This window comes from Mustela erminea, chromosome 11, assembly GCF_009829155.1.
Source record: "Mustela erminea isolate mMusErm1 chromosome 11, mMusErm1.Pri, whole genome shotgun sequence".
Classification (NCBI taxonomy): domain Eukaryota; kingdom Metazoa; phylum Chordata; class Mammalia; order Carnivora; family Mustelidae; genus Mustela; species Mustela erminea.
The window spans coordinates 17,048,196-17,067,173 of NC_045624.1; the positions used below are offsets into that span (position 1 = coordinate 17,048,196).

An 18,978-nucleotide genomic window follows, 5' to 3' on the forward strand; every position below is an offset into this window, starting at 1 on the left:
ACTAGATAGTTAGCTAATCCCTGTTTGCTTGAAATGGAAGGTGTCCTGTATGACCTCCTTCCAAATCCATTACTTGAGCAACCTCACCATTTCTTCAACCAGAAGCTTTATCATATCAATATTTACCTTATGTCAGAAACTGTACTAGGTCTTGGAGATCCAAAAGTAAGTAACAGCATCCGGGTACCTACCTGACCTGTGTTCATAGCGGATACTGATATAGGCAGTTTGAGTACAATGTGATAAGTGTTAATGACAGAAATGCAAGGTGCTTTGGGCACACCTGTGAGGTTCACATTACTCAGAGCTGAGCTGAGGTGGTTAGAGATGACTTTCCACAGGAAGTTGTATTAAAGCCTGCTTCTAAAGGATTGCTAGGAGTTAACTAAACAAAGAAGGGGAGGGGAGGGGAGAGGAGGGGAGGGGTGTGCTGGGGGAGGAATGCTGTGGGAATTGAAGTTGGAAGGGCAGTCACCAGATAGATGACTCCAAATCTTCTAAACTGTGTTGTTTAGAGATTATCCTCTAGGAGTGATGAATAGCCTTCAGAGGACTTTTTTTTTTTTTTAATTAACATATAATGTATTATTTGTTTCAGGGGTACAGGTATGTGATTCCTCAGCCTTCCACACTTCACAGCACTCATCATAGCACATACCCTCCCCAGTGACCATCACCCCGCCACCCTAGCCCTCCCCATCCTCCCCACCCCACCCCCAGGCCCAGCAGCCCTCAGTTTGTTTCCTGAGATTAAGAGTCTCTTACTGTTTGACTCCCTCTCCTCCCCCATCCCATCTTGTTTGATTTTTTCCCTTTTTCCCCCACAAATCTCCGCCCTGCCTCTCAAATTCAGAGGACTTTTTAAAAGGGAATGATGTGATCACATTTTGTGTTTAGCAGGTTCTCTGCAGAGTAAAGAATGGAGTAGGCAGAATAGTGCTAGAAGTTGCGATCTTGATAAGGATGTTTTTTCCAGCAATTGAGACAATTGTTTTGATCTCTGAAGACTACCCAACAGGTAGGGGTCACCTTGATCCTCTCTCATCATGCTTTAAAACTGGTTCCATGTAGTTAGTTGAGGTATAGGATATAGAAGGCAAGAGGGAGCTGTGAAGGAGCTTGACTCAACTAGCTATTGCTCTTTAAGTCTCCCATGAAGATTGATAGCCCTGCTCTCATCCTGACTCAAATATTGCCTTGTTAACCATTTTGTAGGAATAGAGCCACAGAGATTTGATTTCAGGAAAATCTGTTATTGAGGTATATTGAAAGTTTTGACACATATATACCTGTGAAATCATCACCACAATGAAGATAATGAGCAGATCCATTACCCTCTTGCTCTTTTGTCATCCCTCCCTCCTCTTGTCCCTCCCCTTCCTTCCCCTTCCCTCCCCTTCCCTTCGACAACCACTGATCCGCTTGCTTTCACTATAGTGATAACGCCTGGGTGGCTCCGTGGCTTAAGTCATGATCTCAGGGTTGTGGAATCGAGTCCCACATCGGGGGTCTCTGCTCAGCAGGGAGGCTGCTTCCCCCTCTCTCTCTGCCTGCCTCTCTGCCTACTTGGTGATTTCTGTCTATCAAATAAATAAAATCTTTTTTAAAAAATTATAATTTTACGGTAATGCTATACCTTCTTGATTACTTCAGTTTCTAATAATTCTTGAAGTCATGTAGTACCACCCTTCCGAATTGTTCTTTTTAAAGTGGTTTTGGCTAGTCTAGATTCTCTACATTTTCAGATCAAATTTAGGTCAGTGTGTCAGTTTCCAAAAAAAGCCTGCTGTGGTTTTGACTGGTCTTGGGTTGAATCTACACGTCACTCTGGGGAGAATCAACATCTTTACAAGTCCTGAGTATTCCAGCCAACAAACATGATATATCTCTCCATATCTTTAGGTGCTCTCTAATTTCAGAACTTTTTAGCAGTTTCGGTGTATAGGTATTTCACATTTTTGTTAATTTATCACTAAGTATTTTATATCTTTGGATTCTCTTGTAAATAATACTGATTTTAGTTTTCTGATTTGCAGGTACTCATTGCTAGTATATAAAAATGCAGTTGATTTTATATATTGTTTTGTCCTGAAATACCACTAAAGTTACTTACTAATTCTAGTAGCCTTTTGGTAGCTTCCATAGAATTTTCTACATAAATGATAATGTCACCTCCAAATAGAGAGTTTTGCTTCTTTTTTTTTTCAAAATGGATTTTTGTGTGTGTTGTTTCTGGTTTTTGTTTTTTCTTTCCTAATTGCACTGGTTATGTTGAGTAGAATTGGTAAGAACAGAGATGTCTTGTTCCTGATTTTTAGGGGCAAAGCATTGAATATGTCACCAATGAAATATGATAATTGTTTTTTTGTTTGTTTGTTTGTTTTGTTTTGTTTTTGGTGAAAGCCCCTTATTACACCAAGGAAGTTTTCTTCTTTTCCTAGTTTGCTGAGCTTTTATCAGGAAAGAGATTTAGGGTTTTGTCAGGTACTTTTTCATTTACTAAGATGATCATATGGTTTTTTCTGGTTTGTTGAAATGATGATTTATGTTGACTGACTTTTCAGATATTTAACCAACTGTGTATTCCTGGGATAAACTCCTTTTGATCATGGTTATAGTCTTTTTTTTATATCTTTGGATTCAGTTTGCTAAAATTTTGTTTAGAATTTGTGTTCATGAGGGAAGAATGCCTGTAGCATTCTTTTGTTTTGTTTTGTTGTAGTGATCTTCTGTATCATCATTGTCGCATTTTGAAGAGTAATGCTGACCTCATAAAATGAGTGGAAATCTTCCCATCTTCTGGAAGAAGATTGGTATTACTCTTTTTCTTAAATGTTTGGTAGAATTTACCAGTGTAGCCCTCTAGGGCCTGGGAGTTTCTTTGTGGAAAGATTATCAGTGAAGTCTGATATTAGCACTTTGTGTATTCACTCTTTTTTTTTTTTTAAGATTTTGTTTATTTATTTGACAGAGAGAGACACAGTGAGAGAGGGAACACAAGCAAGGGGACTGGGAGAGGGAGAAGCAGGCTTCCTGTGCTGCTGGATCTCAGGACCCTGGGATCATGACCTGAGCCCAAGGCACTTAACGACTGAGTCACCCGGGCGCCTCCAGTCTTTATTTTTCTGATCACTCTGGTTAGATATATATCAATTATATTGACCTTAGAGAATCAGCTTTTGATTTCTATTACTTTTTTGTTTTCCGTTTCGTTTGTTCCTGCTTTTTTATTTTTCCCTCTGGCTTACTTTGAATTTAATTTTCCTTTTTATAAAAATAAAGTTTATTTTTTGGAGCATACTTAGGTTCACAACAAAATTGAACAGAAGGTACAGGGATTTCCATAAACCTTTCTTCTTCCCCCTAGTTTTAAGTTTTTATTTAAATTCCAGTTAACATACAGTGTAATATTAATTTCACATGTACAGTATAGTAATTCAGCATTTCCATGTATCACCCTGTGTTCATTCCAAGTGTGGTTCTTAATCCCCATCACCTGCTTCATCATTCCCCCCACCTCTGCTCTGGTAACCATCAGTTTGTTCTCTGTAGTTAAGTCCGTTTCTTGGTTTGCCCCCCTCCCCTTTTTTTTTAACCTGTGCTCATTGTTTGTTTGCTTGCTTGCTTGCTTGTTTCTTAAATGCAAATGAGTGAAATCATACAGCATTTTTCTTTCTCCAGCGAGTTTATTTCACTTAGCATAATACTCTCTGGGTTGGGGGTGTGTGTGTGTGTGTGTGTGTGTGTGTGTGTGTGTGTGAGAGATACTCTCTAGTTTAAGGTGAAAGTACAAAAATCATTATTTTGAGGCCTTCCTACTTTACCAGTACAGATCTTTTAGTATTACAAATTTCTCTTTGAATATAGCTTTTGCTAAGGCTCCACAGAAGAGGATCTTTTTTTTCCTGTCCATCATACAAAGCCTTTCTGATATTGTCATCTTTTGTCTGCTAAAATAAGAGTTGTAAAGATATGTCTGCAGGGATAAAGGATAAAGTTTAAACTTATGGCTCCATTTCATATGCATTTCCATACTTAGACTAAGTGGGAAGATGCCACTTACTTTGATTCAAGAATGTATCTTTTTGACGAAGTCCTCTTATTGATTACCTACTACAAGCAGTACTTTCTTTTCATGAAAAAGCACCTATCAGTTAATGTTCTCTAGCTAATATTAGTAATGGAAAGGAAATACTAATAATATAAGGAAAAATATATTTGAGAGTCACTGAAGCAGTATTTCCGTTTGCCTCAGAGCCTCTCATTTGTACAGTTGTGAGTAAAGGCTAAAGTGGCATATCAAGTTGCCCTTACTATTTAAATTTGTTTCCAAATACCAAGTATATAACATTAAGTCATACCTTTAAATCTCGAGCATTATGCAGAAACCTGCCTTTACTCAGTTTGGATGATCTTTTAGTGCTAGTATAAACCAACATCAGGGTCCACAGAAATAGTAGCTGACCGTTATTAAACATTTTATACTGTGTCAGAAACTATGTTAAACTGCACGAAGTGGCTTAATGATGCACTAAAACCTTGTGAGGTCTAAGCATTTTTATTCCCATTTTATAGATAAGGAAATGGATTTGGAAAATAACCAGTCTAAGGTCCCATACTACAAATAAGTAGTAGAGTTGAAGCTTCAACCCCATCTCCAGTGACTTTAAGCATGTTGTACACCTTTCTTCTGTACCCATATAGAGTGTGTTTGAAAGAACAGCTTTTAATGGCCATGGAATGATAGGGTTCTGAACATCTTGATTCAGAATATGGTTTGATAAGTAGTTGACCATACCAGGGTAAGTTGAGAAAATAAATTCCTTCAGACATGTTGCCACTCTGAAAATCTGAACTTTGTTTAAGAAAGATGGGCAGATACTGAGTTGGAGGCAACGTGAGTTTAGATCTCACTTGTTAACTAAGCCACAGTAAATTAATTAGTTAACCTGATTTAGCTTCAGGCTTTTCATTTATTAGAGACTTTCTCCTTTAAGGTTGGTTTAAATATTAGAGATTGGGTGTCTAGCACAGTACCAAATCCATAGTAACTGGTCAGCAAAGAGGCTGGTTGTATTTGTTACTCTTAGAACCTTCTCAGTGAATGAAAAGTTTTTTTGAGGCCTTCATGACCCACTCCCCATCCATCACCAAGATTAAGGCCTGGTCTTCTTCTTCTTTTTTTTTTTTTAAATTTAATTTTATTTTTTCAGCGTTCCAGGATTCATTGTTTATGTACCACATTTGGGCTCCATGCGATACGTGCCCTCCTTAATATCCACCACCAGGCTCACCTAGCCCCCCACCACCTTCCCCTCCAAAACTCTCAGTTTGTTTCTCAGAATCCACAGTCTCTCATGGTTTTTCTCCCCCTCTGATTTCCCCCAACTCCCTTCTCCTCTCCTTCACCCAGTGTCCTCTGTGTTATTCCTTGCGCTCCACCAATAAGTGAAACCATATGATAATTGACTCTCTCTGCTTGACTTATTTCACTCAGCATAATCTCCAGTCCCATCCATGTTGATAAAGTTGGGTATTCATTATTTCTGATGGAGGCATAATATTCCATTGTATATATGGACCATATCTTCTTTATCCATTTGTCTGTTGAAGGGCATCTTGGCTCTTCCCACAGTTTGGCGACTGTGGTCATTGCTGCTATGAACATGGGGGTACAGATGGCCCTTCTTTTCACTGCATCTGTATCTTTGGGGTAGATACCCAGTAGTGCAATAGCAGCATCATAGGGTAGCTCTATTTTTAATGTCTTAAGGAATCTCCACACTATTTTCCTAAGTAGCTGCACCAACTTGCATTCCCACCAAAGGTGTAAGAGGGTTCCCCTTTCTCCACATCCTTTCCAACACTTGTTGTTTACTGTCTTATTAATTTTGACCATTCTGACTGATGTAAAGTGGTATCTCAGTGTGGTTTTGATTTGAATCTCCCTGATGGCTAATGATGATTAACATTTTTTCATGTGTCTATTAGCCATTTGTATGTCTTCTTTGGAGAAGTGTCTGTTCACATCTTCTGCCCACTTTTTGACGTGACTGTCTGTTTTGTGTGTGTTGAATTTGAGGAGTTCTTTATAGATCTTGGATATCACCCTTTGTCTGTACTGTCATTTTTTAATATCTTCTCCCATTCCATTGGTTGCCTCTTTGTTTTGTTGACTGTTTCCTTTGCTGTGCAGAAGCTTGTGATCTTGTTAAAGTCCCAAAAGTTCATTTTCTCTTTTGTTTCCTTTGCCTTTGGAGACGTGTCTTGAAAGAAGTTGTTGTTGTTGAAGAGGTTGCTGCCTATGTCCTCCTCTAGGGTTTTGATAGATTCCTGCCTCACGTTGAGTTCTTTTACCCATTTCAAGTTTATCTTTGTATATGGTGTAAGAGAACAGTCAAGTTTCATTCTTCTATACATAGCTGTCCAATTTTCCCAGCACCATTTATTGAAGAGACTGTTTTTTTTCCACTGTATATTTTTTCCTGCTTTGTCGAAGATTAGTTGACCATAGAGTTGTAGGTCTGTTTCTGGGCTCTCTACTGTGTTCCACTGGTCTGTGTGTCTGTTTTTGTGTCAGTACCATGCTGTCTTGGTGATCACAGCTTTGTAGTAAAGTTTGAAATCAGGCAATGTGATGCCCCCAGTTTTTTCTTTTTCAACATATCGTAGCAATTTGGGGTCTCTTTTGGTTCCATACAAATTTTAGGATTGTTTGTTCCAGCTCTTTGAAAAATGCTGGTGGAATTTTGATTGGGATGGCATTGAAAGTATAGATTGCTGTTGGCAGTATAGACATTTTAACAATGTTTATTCTTCCGATGCATGATGCTTTTCCATCTTTTTATGTCTTCTTCAATTTCTTTCATGAGTGTTCTGTAGTTCTCGTGTACAGATCCTTTACCTCTTTTGGTTAGGTATATTCCCAGGTATCTTATGGTTCTTGGTGCTATGGCAAATGGAATCGAGTCTCTAATTTCCCTTTCTGTATTTTCATTGTTAGTATATAAGAAAGCAACTGATTTCTGTGCATTGATTTTGTATCCTGCCACGTTACTGAATTGCTGCATGAGTTCGAGTAGTTTGGGGTGGAGTCTAAGTCCTGTTTTTCTGATAGTATTTGTATAGCACTGAGTTCCTTTCCTTTGTAACAGTTATGTTTTGATTTTTTTTTTTTTTTTGGTGTAAGTATTTTGTGTGTGTGTGGTTTTTGTTAACATTGTTTAATTATGTGACTTTTTGATTAATATCTTCCTCCCCACACAAGATGGTTAGTTCCATCCAATCAGAAGCCATGTCTGATTTTGTTCACCTTTGTCTCTGTGCATGGTGCCTGCCATATAGTGGGGCTTTAGTAAATGTTAAATGAAGGAAATGATTCTTAGTAGCAATACTAACTACCTTGTGATAATGATGTCTGCTTCCTTCAAAGTCATGATTCTTTTCCTTGAATTATAATACATGTCCTGTGATCAGCATAAACCCTCAGTATTTGAACTTACCAGTGTTCTGTGGTCACATCTTGACATTATGCTGACTGAACTCCTTAGAGTACAGTAAAGTATTTCATGACAGTTAGCATTATTGTCTGTTGTTTTCAGTTTGGCTAGACATGATTGAATTACCTTCATACTGTATGTGTGCTACTATGCAGAATTTAATTTCAACTTCTTGGTCACTTATTTCACCTCACAAAAAATGTAACTGTTTCATGAAATTCTAATGATTTAAGAAGGGAAGAATACCAGGTATTTTCATGTTCCGTCTTCAGTCTACCATCCATCTAAATATCATTTTCATTTGGCTTCTCTTATAAGGGAGAAGATGTCAACCGGACACTAGAAGGTGGAAGGAAGCCTCTTCATTATGCAGCAGACTGTGGGCAGCTTGAAATCCTGGAATTTCTGCTGCTGAAAGGAGCAGATATTAATGTATGTAAAGAACAGTGTCATTTTAGAAAAAAAAAATTTGTTGTATGCCCTGAATAATATTTTCTATAGGCTTGTAAAATAAGAATAAAAAGTCTAAAATTATACCAAATTTCCTGTAACTTAGAATTTTTTTAAAAATAAGCAGCACAGACAGACTTTTAAAACTATAGGTAGCAAATGGCTATCGTGCAGTGGAGGACTCTGCAGTCCTAGGATAAATCCAGATTGGAGTTTTGGACAAAGGTCAATAGGCAGAAGGTCAGACGAGAGCAGTCATCTCCCGGTTCTTGCCTTTTATAGCTTTTCAGACTTTTGGACAAATGTTTAAGTAACCATGATAACAAGTGAGATATACTTTATACATCTCAGGGGACACCGTGTCACCTGGCCCCATTGTATCAGTCTTTTACCTCTTTAGCAGCTAATTTCTACCCACCTCTTCCCTTCCTGGACCTCACTGACATTCCTACAATAGTGAGGACTTGGGGCTCAAAGAGGTTAAATAATCAATACAATAAGTGGTAGAGTCAAGGTCTGAGTTGAGGTCAAAACCCTGTGCCCTGTACTTCACTGCACTGATACCCAAGGAGATATTTCTTATGGGCTTGGGCCTTGGCCGCTGTCTAAATAGTGGGAAACTTATAGCTATGAAGCAATTTCATGTAACTAGGAAAACATTGAGAGTTCTCTAAATAAATCTAGAAGGAAGGGAGAAATGAAAAATAAAAGTTTTTTATATCATTATTTCATAGGCTCCAGATAAACATCATATTACCCCTCTTCTGTCTGCTGTCTATGAAGGTCATGTTTCCTGTGTGAAATTACTTCTGTCAAAGGTGAGGTCAATTGCTAATTGTTTTTAAGTTTTTATTTAAAATTCCACTTAGTTGATGTACAGTGTAATATTAGCTTCGAGTGTACAATATAGCGATTCAGTACTTGCATACAACACCTGGTGCTCGCCACAAGTGTGCTCCTTTATCCCTATCACCGATGCCCCCCATCCCACAACCCTCCTCCCTTCTGGTAACGCAGCAGTTTGTTCTCTATAGTGAGGAGTCTACTTCTTGGTTTGCCGCTCTTTTTTCTCCTCTTTGCTGGTTTGTTTTTGTTTCTTAAATTCTACAAATGAGTGAAATCATAGTATTTGTCTTTCTCCGACTCATTTTGCTTAGCATAATACTAACACCATATGTATTGTTGCAAATGGCAAGATTTCATTCTTCTCATGGCTGAGTAATATTCCACTGTGTATATGTGTGTTTGTATAGACATCTTCCTTATCCGTTCTTCAGTTGTTGGACACTTGGCCTGTTTCCATAATTCAGCTATCGTGGATAATGCCACTGTAAACATCGGGTGTGTATATCGCTTTGAATTAGTATTTTTATATTCTTTGGGTAAATATCTAGTAGTCAATTCGCTGAATCATAGGGTAGTTGTATTTTTAACTTATGAGGAACCTCCATACCATTTTCCAGAGTGGCTGCACCAGTTTGTTTTCCCACTAACAGCGTGCAGGGATGCCCCTTTCTCCACATCCTCCCAACACCTGTTGTTTCTTGTGTTGTTGGTTTTAGCCATTCTGACAGGTATAAGGTGATATCTCATTGTAACTTTGATTTGCATTTCCCTGATGAAAAGATGTTTAACATCACCTGTCTTGTGTCTGTTGTCCATCTGGATGTTGTCTTTGGAAAAATGTTAGCTCATGTCTTCTGCCCATTTTTAGTCAGATTATTCATTTCTGGGTTTTAGGTTTTGTAAGTTCTTTATCTTCTCCCATCATGTAGGCTGCCTTTTAGCATTGTTGATCATTTCCTTTGCTGTGCAGAACCTTTTTAGTTTAATGTAGTCCCAAGACTTTATTTTTGCTTTTGTTTCCCTTCCCTCAAGAGACATATCTAGAAAGTTGCTATGGCCAGTGTCAAATTACTGCCTATGTTCTCTTTTAGGATTATTACGGTTTCAGGTCTCACATTTAGGTCTCTCATTCATTTTGAATTGATTTTTATGTATGGTATAATAAAGTGGTCCAGTTTCTTTCTTTTGGATGTTACTGTCCAGTTTTCCCAACATTGTGTGTTGAAGACACTGTCTTTTTTCCCACTGGATATTCTCTCTCTTGCTTTGTCAAAGATTAATTGTCCATATAGTTGTGGGTTCATTTCTGGGTATTCTCTTCTGTTCCATTGATCTGTGTGTCTATTTTTGGGCCAGCACCATACTGTTTTGGTTACTGCGGCTTTGTAATATAACTTGAAGTCTGGATTTGTGGTTGCCTCCAGCTTTGTTTTTCTTTTTCGGTGCTGCTTCGGCTATTCAGGGTCTTTCATGGTTCCATACAAATATTAGGATTCTTTGTTCTAGCTCTGTGAATAATGCCGTTGATACGTTGATAGGGATTGCATTGAATGGGTATATTGTTTTGGGTAGTATAGACATTTCAACAAATATTTGTTCTCCTAATCCATGAGCATGGGATGTCTTATCATTTCTTTGTGTCATCTTCGGTTTCTTTCATTGGTTTTTGTAGCTTTCAGAGTACAGGTCTTTTACCTCTTCGGTGAGGTTTATTCCTAGGTGTCCTATTATTTTTTATCTCAGTTGCTAATTTTTATTTTTTTTTTTCAATTACTTTTTGACTGTTTAGGCTAAGTATATGGTTGGTCAGTTAAATTGTGTGTGGCATCAGGGATAGAAAACTAGAGGCAGTATTTAAAATTGAGGTCTAGAACAAGTGTTATTTCCAAATAGCTGGTCCGCAAACTGTTAACCAGTTCATGATGGGTAAGGAGCTTGAGCTAAACTCTAAATCAGTCCAGTCTCCTTTATCAAGAATATCTTGCTATGAATAAACAAGTTAGCTGAACTAAGCATTATACTTAGTGATGTAGATAATGTCCTAGACTACTAAGTTTGCAGACTGGTGCTAAGTTCACAAACTGCACTTTGAGTAGCCCTGGTATGAAATGTGTAAGCTTCATTTTCTGTTGTACATACCGAGTGAGATTATTAGAGGCAGTTTGCTATAAATAAGGGCCCTCCACGTCATCTGGTGTCTTGATATGCTTGTGGTCCTGTTAAGTTTGGAATTTTCCAGTGTTAACTCTAAGATGGGGTTCAAATTCCAGTCTCAACAAACCAGTCAGTTGCAAATGATGGAAGACAAGATCTTTATAAAAACAGGGCACCAGTATTAATCCCAAGCTTATCATTTTATGACATACTCTAGAAAATACTGTTTGTAGCATTTCACTTGGGATTTTAAAGTAAGTCCTGCTAAAGGAAGAAAGATACCGAAATTAAATGAGTAAATGGATATAAAGTATTTTGCCACAGTACCTGACAAATGATCGATAAATAGTGGCTCCTATTTTAACTAAGACTGAAGAGGATTTTATGCTTCATAGATTTAAAAAAATTAGGAAAGAAGGCTAGCACATTTGTCTCTTAACTCTATTGATAATTTTTTGAAGATTTTAAGGATTTAAACTGTTCTGAATGCAGTTAATTCAAGTTCTCTTTTTCCCCCCCATAGCTGCATGTTAAACACCATTACTAAATTTCATTAAGTGTGTGGTTGTTACTGGCTTGGGGTTGGGTTTTTATTTTGGTAGAGGAGGTATAAATCAAGAGTAATTTTTAGATACTACACATTATACTGATATGAATGATGTGGTTCTTCCAAAGCCAAACAAATGAAAATATCATTCTTGGTCACTGCAGTTGATCCAGAATCTGTGGTAGGATGTGCTCACAGAGATAACTAGTCATTCTGTCTTCCTCCTCCCTGTCCATTCCTCCCCCACACCCATGGAAAGATTCTTTTGAAAGCTGACAGCTTCTGAAAGTCTTCTTTTAATCACTACTCCGTGAAGCGTTTCACTTGCCCCACCTGCCTTTGAGTCTGCCAAAATGCAAGGCTTGGTGGCTGACTCCCTTGCTGTGGGAAGTACAGAATAAAAATACCTTATTTTTCTCCTCAAAATTTAAAAAAAAAAAAAGTACCTTTGAAAAGTACTGGACCATTTCGTCCCTGGGAAAATATTTTTGCTTACCATATTCAGAACTGTTTGTCACAGGCTACAAGTATTGATTTACAGTTTGTTAAAGATTTATATAATTCCAATATTTTATTAGTTAGAATTCTTTATATTGCACGTAACTAAATCCAGCTCAGATAGGCTTAAACAGTAAGAAGACCTTGTTGACTCACATACCTACAGTTGAGGCCCACAGCCTGACCCTGGGGCTTAAGCCATATTACCAGGATCTGATTTCTCTTTGCTTCTCAGCTCTGTTCCTCAGCATGGACTTAATTTCATTCCCCTGGCCTCAGCCTGTCTGCTGAGTGTATAGTAAAAGAAACAGTAATAATACTGTCTTATAAATTTGAAAATTACTAAGTAAATCTTAAAGTTCTCATCACAGGAAAAAAAACTATGTGAGGAGGTGATAGATGTTAACTAAACTTTAGTGTAATAATCATTTCGCAATATATGCATGTATGAAAGCAAACTAATACAACTCTAATACAAATGTTATATGTCAATTACCGCCCAATATGTCAATTACAGCCCAAAATATAAATTTGTAAGTCAGAATAAAAGATAAAACAGGATTTCTTCCCCCTCTCCTTTGTCTCTCTTTCCCTGATATTTTTTGATGCAGCTCAGGTTTTGTTCTCTGAAAATAAAAACCTAATTAAAAAATTAAATTAAGGGGTGCCTGGGTGGCTCAGTCGGTTAAAGCCTCTGCCTTCAGCTCAGGTCATGATCTCAGGGTCCTGGGATCGAGCCCCGCATCAGGCTCTCTGCTCAGCAGGGAGCCTGCTTTCCCCTCTCTCTGCCTGCCTCTCTGCCTACTTGTGATCTCTGTCTGTCAAATAAATAAATAAAATCTTAAAAAAAAATTAAATTAAAAAAACTATAAAGGAATCCTTTTTAGCTTAGGCTCTGTGATCATTAAATGAGATGCTCCTAAGCATGCTCTTTCTTTTTAGCCATATCTCATACTCTGTTTCTTTCTGATAAGCCCCTCTTTCTCCACGGGAGAAACAAAAGAGTTACTGTTTTGCTAGAGAAGTCCCAAACCATCGTTGGTATTCCTTACTTCCAAAGCATGATGCTCCAGGTCGTTGAGACATTGCTGTAAGATTCCATTTTCTGCCTTGATTTGCATGTACATTAGGCCCTAATATGTTTTCTTAGAAAGGTCTCTGTAATTATATACAATGTTGCTACATTATTGATTGTAAGTTGGTTGTTTGACTTTTAACTAGCTTATTTTTTCTTTCACTTGTGACTCTAATACTGTTCTTTTGTTTGTGTCTGAGCCTTGATTTCTGAAGGTGAGTGACGTTCAGAGACGGCTCTGTTAATGGCAGATGAATTGTACCCATGCAGAGCTGTTATTTTAGATGAAAGGGGTTTTTTTTACCTTTATGAAAGCATAGTAAAATTCAGTTCTGCTTTTTCAAAATTACTTTGACTTTTTATTATTGCATAAGCTTCTTTAATGGATACCCTATAGTTTTGTTAGCCAAATACTTTTTTGGAAATTGATTGTGCTCTTTCAGAAATCCTTCGTTGCTAAAATAAGGCTATTCCAGAGCACTTTTTTGTTGTTGTTGTTAAAATCAATATTTCTATTACGAAATCTGGTTCTGCCTTTTGTCAAAAGTTTGAATCCTTATCGATTATTATGAATTCATTTTAAAAGTACTTAGTTTGAAAAGTTTATCAAATTGACATTTATAATATATTATCCCGCTGATGTATCATTAGTATAAGAAAAAAGCCAAAGTAAACGAAGTTGAAAATTCAGTATGATTACAACCCATAGGGGTAAAAAAGAAAGAAAAACCACAAAAACAAAAGAAAGAGGGTTAGTAGAACATTCAGAATCAAACTATGTGATATGCTAGATCACTTACTGGACAAGTTTTTTTGTTTCTAATTTAATGCAATGGAAGATGAAGTTTATGACCCATGTGGGAATTAGAAACATTTACTTCTTGATTGGATTGTCCATATAGCAGAAGAAGAAGCTAGTATCTGTGGAGAACATAATATGTACAGGCACTTTGTTTATCTTATCACCTTTAATTTCTGTCAACCCAAATATATAGGTATAATCATCTCCATATTATGGATAAGGAAACCATTTGGCTCACAACGGTTAAGTATCTACCCAATGTTAAACAAAATACAATGGAATTAAGATTTGTTCCAGGATTATGACTCAGAAGTCCATGTTCTTTCCCTATCAGAATTACAGGGAGGGACAGTTACAAGAATGAAACACATTTATTTCTGTAGATAAAGTTATTTGGCCCGATCTTTTATTTTTGAACTAGTAATAATTTTTTTTAAAAAGATCAATACACATGGGACTTCTACTTCAAGATTGAGGTACGAGCACATGCCATGGTATCCCCTTTTTCCCTCCTGTGACAGAAAAGTGGTTTTTAAAATGAATGAATCAGTATTTGCTTTGGAACATAAGCAGGGCTCCATTAGAGAAGTTATAATGAATCCTTGAGACACAGAAAGCAGAGGGGTTGGGGTTGAAGAAGAAAACGTTCCCTGAAATGAGCAAGAGAGTATTGAAAAGGTAGGAGCTGATCCAAGACTGCTCTAAGCCCAGAAGTGGTGAGCATCCTGAGTAACAAACAAGTGAATATTTGGATTCACTTCAGGAAGAAACAGATTTCAACCCAAAGAGAAAAACTGAGATGCAAGAAGGATCAGAATCAAGAAATTAATCTGTGAATAAATCTAAATGAATATGAAAATACAAAGCAAACAATGAAGTTAAAAAAATAAGCTACTATAGAATTATTAAATAACAACCTATAAGATGGAAAGTACTTGAAAAACATCGTATAAAACTGGGGAGAAGAGACCAGGGAAAGGACACAGGTGAAACAGGTTAAAATGCAGGCCCAAGAGGCATCCTGGGAAATGTAGCAGTAGCAGAGGAGGAAGCAGCCCAAGCGAGAGTATGAAACAAACTTCTGCATAGAACCAGCAGCAACCAGACAGCACAGCAGTCCATGAAAAGGCCAAGCCTAATTGACGTCAGCTTGTTTTTATCAAAACCAAACAGACTGTTGAAGTATATATTATTTTGAATTGTAATTTTCTCAGTTGAATAAGGTTTTTTGTTTGGTTGGGCTTTTACCCTAAAAAATCTCAACCAGGAAATGTGAGGAGTAAAAGGGATATTTAAAAGGTGAAAAAAAAATTATATATATATATATATATATATATATATATATATATATATCCTATAGTCTAGAGGTTGGCACACGTTTTCTTAGAGTCATGTATGCCTTTCTAGACGATGTGGTCACTGGAGCTCTAACGCAGCCATGGACAAACTAAAACAAGTACAGGAGTTTGTATGGATTCACAGAAAACCTGAATAGCAAGGCATTCTTGAGAAAGAACAAAGCTGGAGGCATCCTAACCCTTGATTCCAAGATAAATACTCCAAAGCTATAATGAAACACTGTGGTACTGTCATAGAAATATACATTCTGTTCTGTTCGGTGGAACAGAATAGAGTCCAGAAACAAACCCGTGCTTAATATGGTCAATAAACCTATGACTGAGGAGGCAAAAATATACAATGAGGAAAAGAAAGTGTCCAAAACATGATGCTGGGGAAACTGCACAATTACAGAAGAGTGAAACTGGACCACTTTCTTATATCAAGTGCAAAAAATAAACCCAGAATGGAATAAAGACCTGTAAATGGGACTTGAAATTTCCCAGATAAAAAAAAGTAGTAATCTTTTTGACATTGGCCTTAGCAACATTTTTCTAAGGCAAGGGAAACAAAAATAAACTCTTGGAACTACACTAAAATAAAAAGCCTTTGCATGGTGAAAGGCACTATTAACAAAATGAGAAGGCAGCCTACCGAAAGATTTAAAAATTATATATTCAATAAGGGGTAAATATCCAAATTATATAAACATACAGCTTAACACCAAAAACATCCAAGTAATCAAATAGACATTTTTCCAAAGAATGCATGTAGATGGCCAGCAGACACATGAAGGGATGCTCAGTATCACTAATCATTAGAGAAATGTAAAATTAAAACCACAATGAGATAACAATACCTTATACCAGTCAGAATGGCTAGTATCAGAAAGATAAGGAATAACAAGTGTTGTCAAGGACATGGAAAGAAAATAACTTTTGTGCATCATTGGTGGAAACATAAATTGATACAGCTATTGTGGAAAATAATATGGCGGTTTCTTAGAAAAATTAAAAGTAGAAATACCATATGATCCAATAATTCCACTAGTGGGTATTTACCCAGAAGAGACTCAAACATTAATACAGAAAGGTATGTGCACTCCTGTGGTTATGACAGCATTATTTACAGTAGCCAAGATATGGAAGCAGTCTACTGTCCATACAGAGATAAATGAATAAAGGATACACACACACACACACACACACAGACACACACACAATGGAATATTAGCCATAAAAAGGAAAGGAATCTTGCCATTTGCAACATGGACAGATGTAGAGGGTATTAATGGTAAGTGAAATCATAGACAAATACCATATGATTTCACTTATATTTGGAATCTAAGAAGCAAAACAAAGCATGAACAGACCCATAATTACAGAGAACAAGCTAGTGGTTGTCAGAGGGGACGGGGCAGGAGGATGGGCAAAATGGGTGACGGGGAATGGGAGTACTGGCTTCCGGCTGTGGAATGTAGATGTCACGGGGATGAAAGGTACAGCACAGGAATATCGTCAGGGGCATTGTGATAGGGTTGTATGGTGACAGGTGGTAGCTACACTTTCAGTGAGCAAACCAGGATGTATAGAGTTGTCCAGTCACTATGTTGTGTACCTGAAACATATGGAACATTGTATGTCAACTATAGTTGTAAAAAAAGCTGCAATGGAGAAAGGACAGGCATGGCTGCATGCATTCCAGTAAAACTTTACTTACAAAAGCAAGCATCTGGGTCATAGTTTGCACACTCCTGTTCTAGCTCATGAATAGTTTGGAATTTATAGCACACATCATTTTAAAACACCAACCCTCAGTGGGAAAGTGATCTTTCCTAAGTGATACAAGTTGAGAGTGTATTTATCATTCTGGGTACTTTCACTCACCTATGTTAATACTTATTTGTTGAAAAGTTTTATTACCAGTTAATGGAGCTAAACAAGAGCTTATAGGACAGTGATCTGGAATTTTCCTTGTTTATTACTGATCTTCCTGACTAAACTCTCATCAGTAGCATTGTTTCATGAAGACCTTAGTTAGAAGAGGGTTAATCATGAAATGATACTCTTGAATTTTATTATTAGCCAGTGGACTCTCATAAGTCCAAAATTCATTTCTTTCCCACAGCTATATATATTTTGGTATCTTAATTTTCTGAGAGAAAGTTTGCCTGTAGCATTAATACACTGTCATGTTAGGCATTTCCTATAATATTTTTATGATATATATTATCTAACATATAGCAACATTTCTATATTAATACTAAAATTCCTTATAATTTATGCAATATCTTATAATTTATGTAATTGATAATTGGATTTTAAGAAGTATCCTTGTTTCCTAATCCTAAGGAAAACCCCTTCTAAATAAACCACTGTGGTGAAAGGGAAATATTTAAATGTTTACTTCTATTCCTCTTTCAAAGGTGTTAAGTTTACTATAATTTTGTAGACGGGTAAGCTGAGTCATCTAACTCTGGTGTGTGTTCCTATTTTGTCCCCACATAAGTACACATCGCTATTAAAAATGACCACTCAACTTCTGTGAAAATAAGAATTCTTTTAAATAAATAGAAAAAGTTGTACCCTGGCACGTGAGAATGAAGATCTTGTAAATTGAAAATGTAATCCAAGTTTTTAAAACATGGTAATTACAGTTTTCCTAGACTAACAAACCTATAGCATATTTCGATTGTTATTATACACGGTCATTTGTTACTAGTGGTCATTAGCACAGTAAGCTGTATCTGAGAGGAAGAAAGCCAAAGAAACTTGGGCTCTTATTGTTTTCCATGACTTCTCTGCTTCACTGTGTCAACGAAGTTCCCTCCTTAGCAGGACGTATCTGCTCTAACCGTATGACAGGTGACCGCTGATGTGCAACACTAATTGTAGTGACTCCTAGCTGTTGCAGACAACTGATATCTCTGCTCCTGTTTGAGTAGGACAAATGAGATACCTTCCTCTTATGAAAAGGAAATGAAGCTATTAGTGTTTTATGGACAGTTGGTCTAAAGAGTAAAAAATACTTAACATCAGTTTAAGAAAATTTAGAAGACCATCTTATAACATTGATGTTTTTGGTAAACATATTGGCATTGTATTTTTAAAATGCAGCAGCCACTTAATGATAAAAACTGAATACCCCTCTCAAATACCAGCATTGTCAAATTTTCAGAGTGACTGTGGTACAGATTTGCTACTGAACGGAGAATCTAATGGGTAAGAGCCAGAGATTGGGAAGTCCCCCTTCTCAGCAGAGACAAGTCCATGCTTGCAGGCAGAACCATTTTTCACTCTAATTACTCCTTGCTCCACCCCCAGTAGAACTTAGACAGCTTTACATACCCTCAAGCACAGATTCTCCGACTGCTCAGAACCCCCGAGTTCTGTTCCATTTCACAGGGGCAAGTCTGGCTTTAAAAATGCTTTAGGACATGGGGCGCCTGGGTGGCTCAGTGGGTTAAGCCGCTGCCTTCGGCTCAGGTCATGATCTCAGGGTCCTGGGATCGAGCCCCGCATCGGGCTCTCTGCTCCGCAGGGAGCCTGCTTCCCTCTCTCTCTCTCTCTGCCTGCCTCTCTGCCTACTTGTGATCTCTGTCTGTCAAATAAATAAATAAATAAAAATCTTTAAATAAAAAAAAAAAAAAAAATGCTTTAGGACAGATGACTCTCAAAGAACCCAGCCATGCCTTTCTGAATTGCCAGAATTAATACAGCCACAAATTTTACTGCCTCAAATGAAGAAATCAGTTGTTACACTGTTTAAT

General features: G+C 37.3%; 1 protein-coding gene across 1 annotated transcript in view; it reads left to right on the forward strand.

The window, feature by feature from the left end:
- Positions 1-18,978, forward strand: part of MTPN (myotrophin) — a 54,802-nt gene that overhangs the window by 26,437 nt on the left and 9,387 nt on the right. The window contains exons 2-3 of the mRNA XM_032304314.1: positions 7,818-7,931; positions 8,684-8,767. Coding sequence (XP_032160205.1) covers positions 7,818-7,931; positions 8,684-8,767 — 198 coding nt within the window. The remainder of the gene's footprint in view (positions 1-7,817; positions 7,932-8,683; positions 8,768-18,978) is intronic.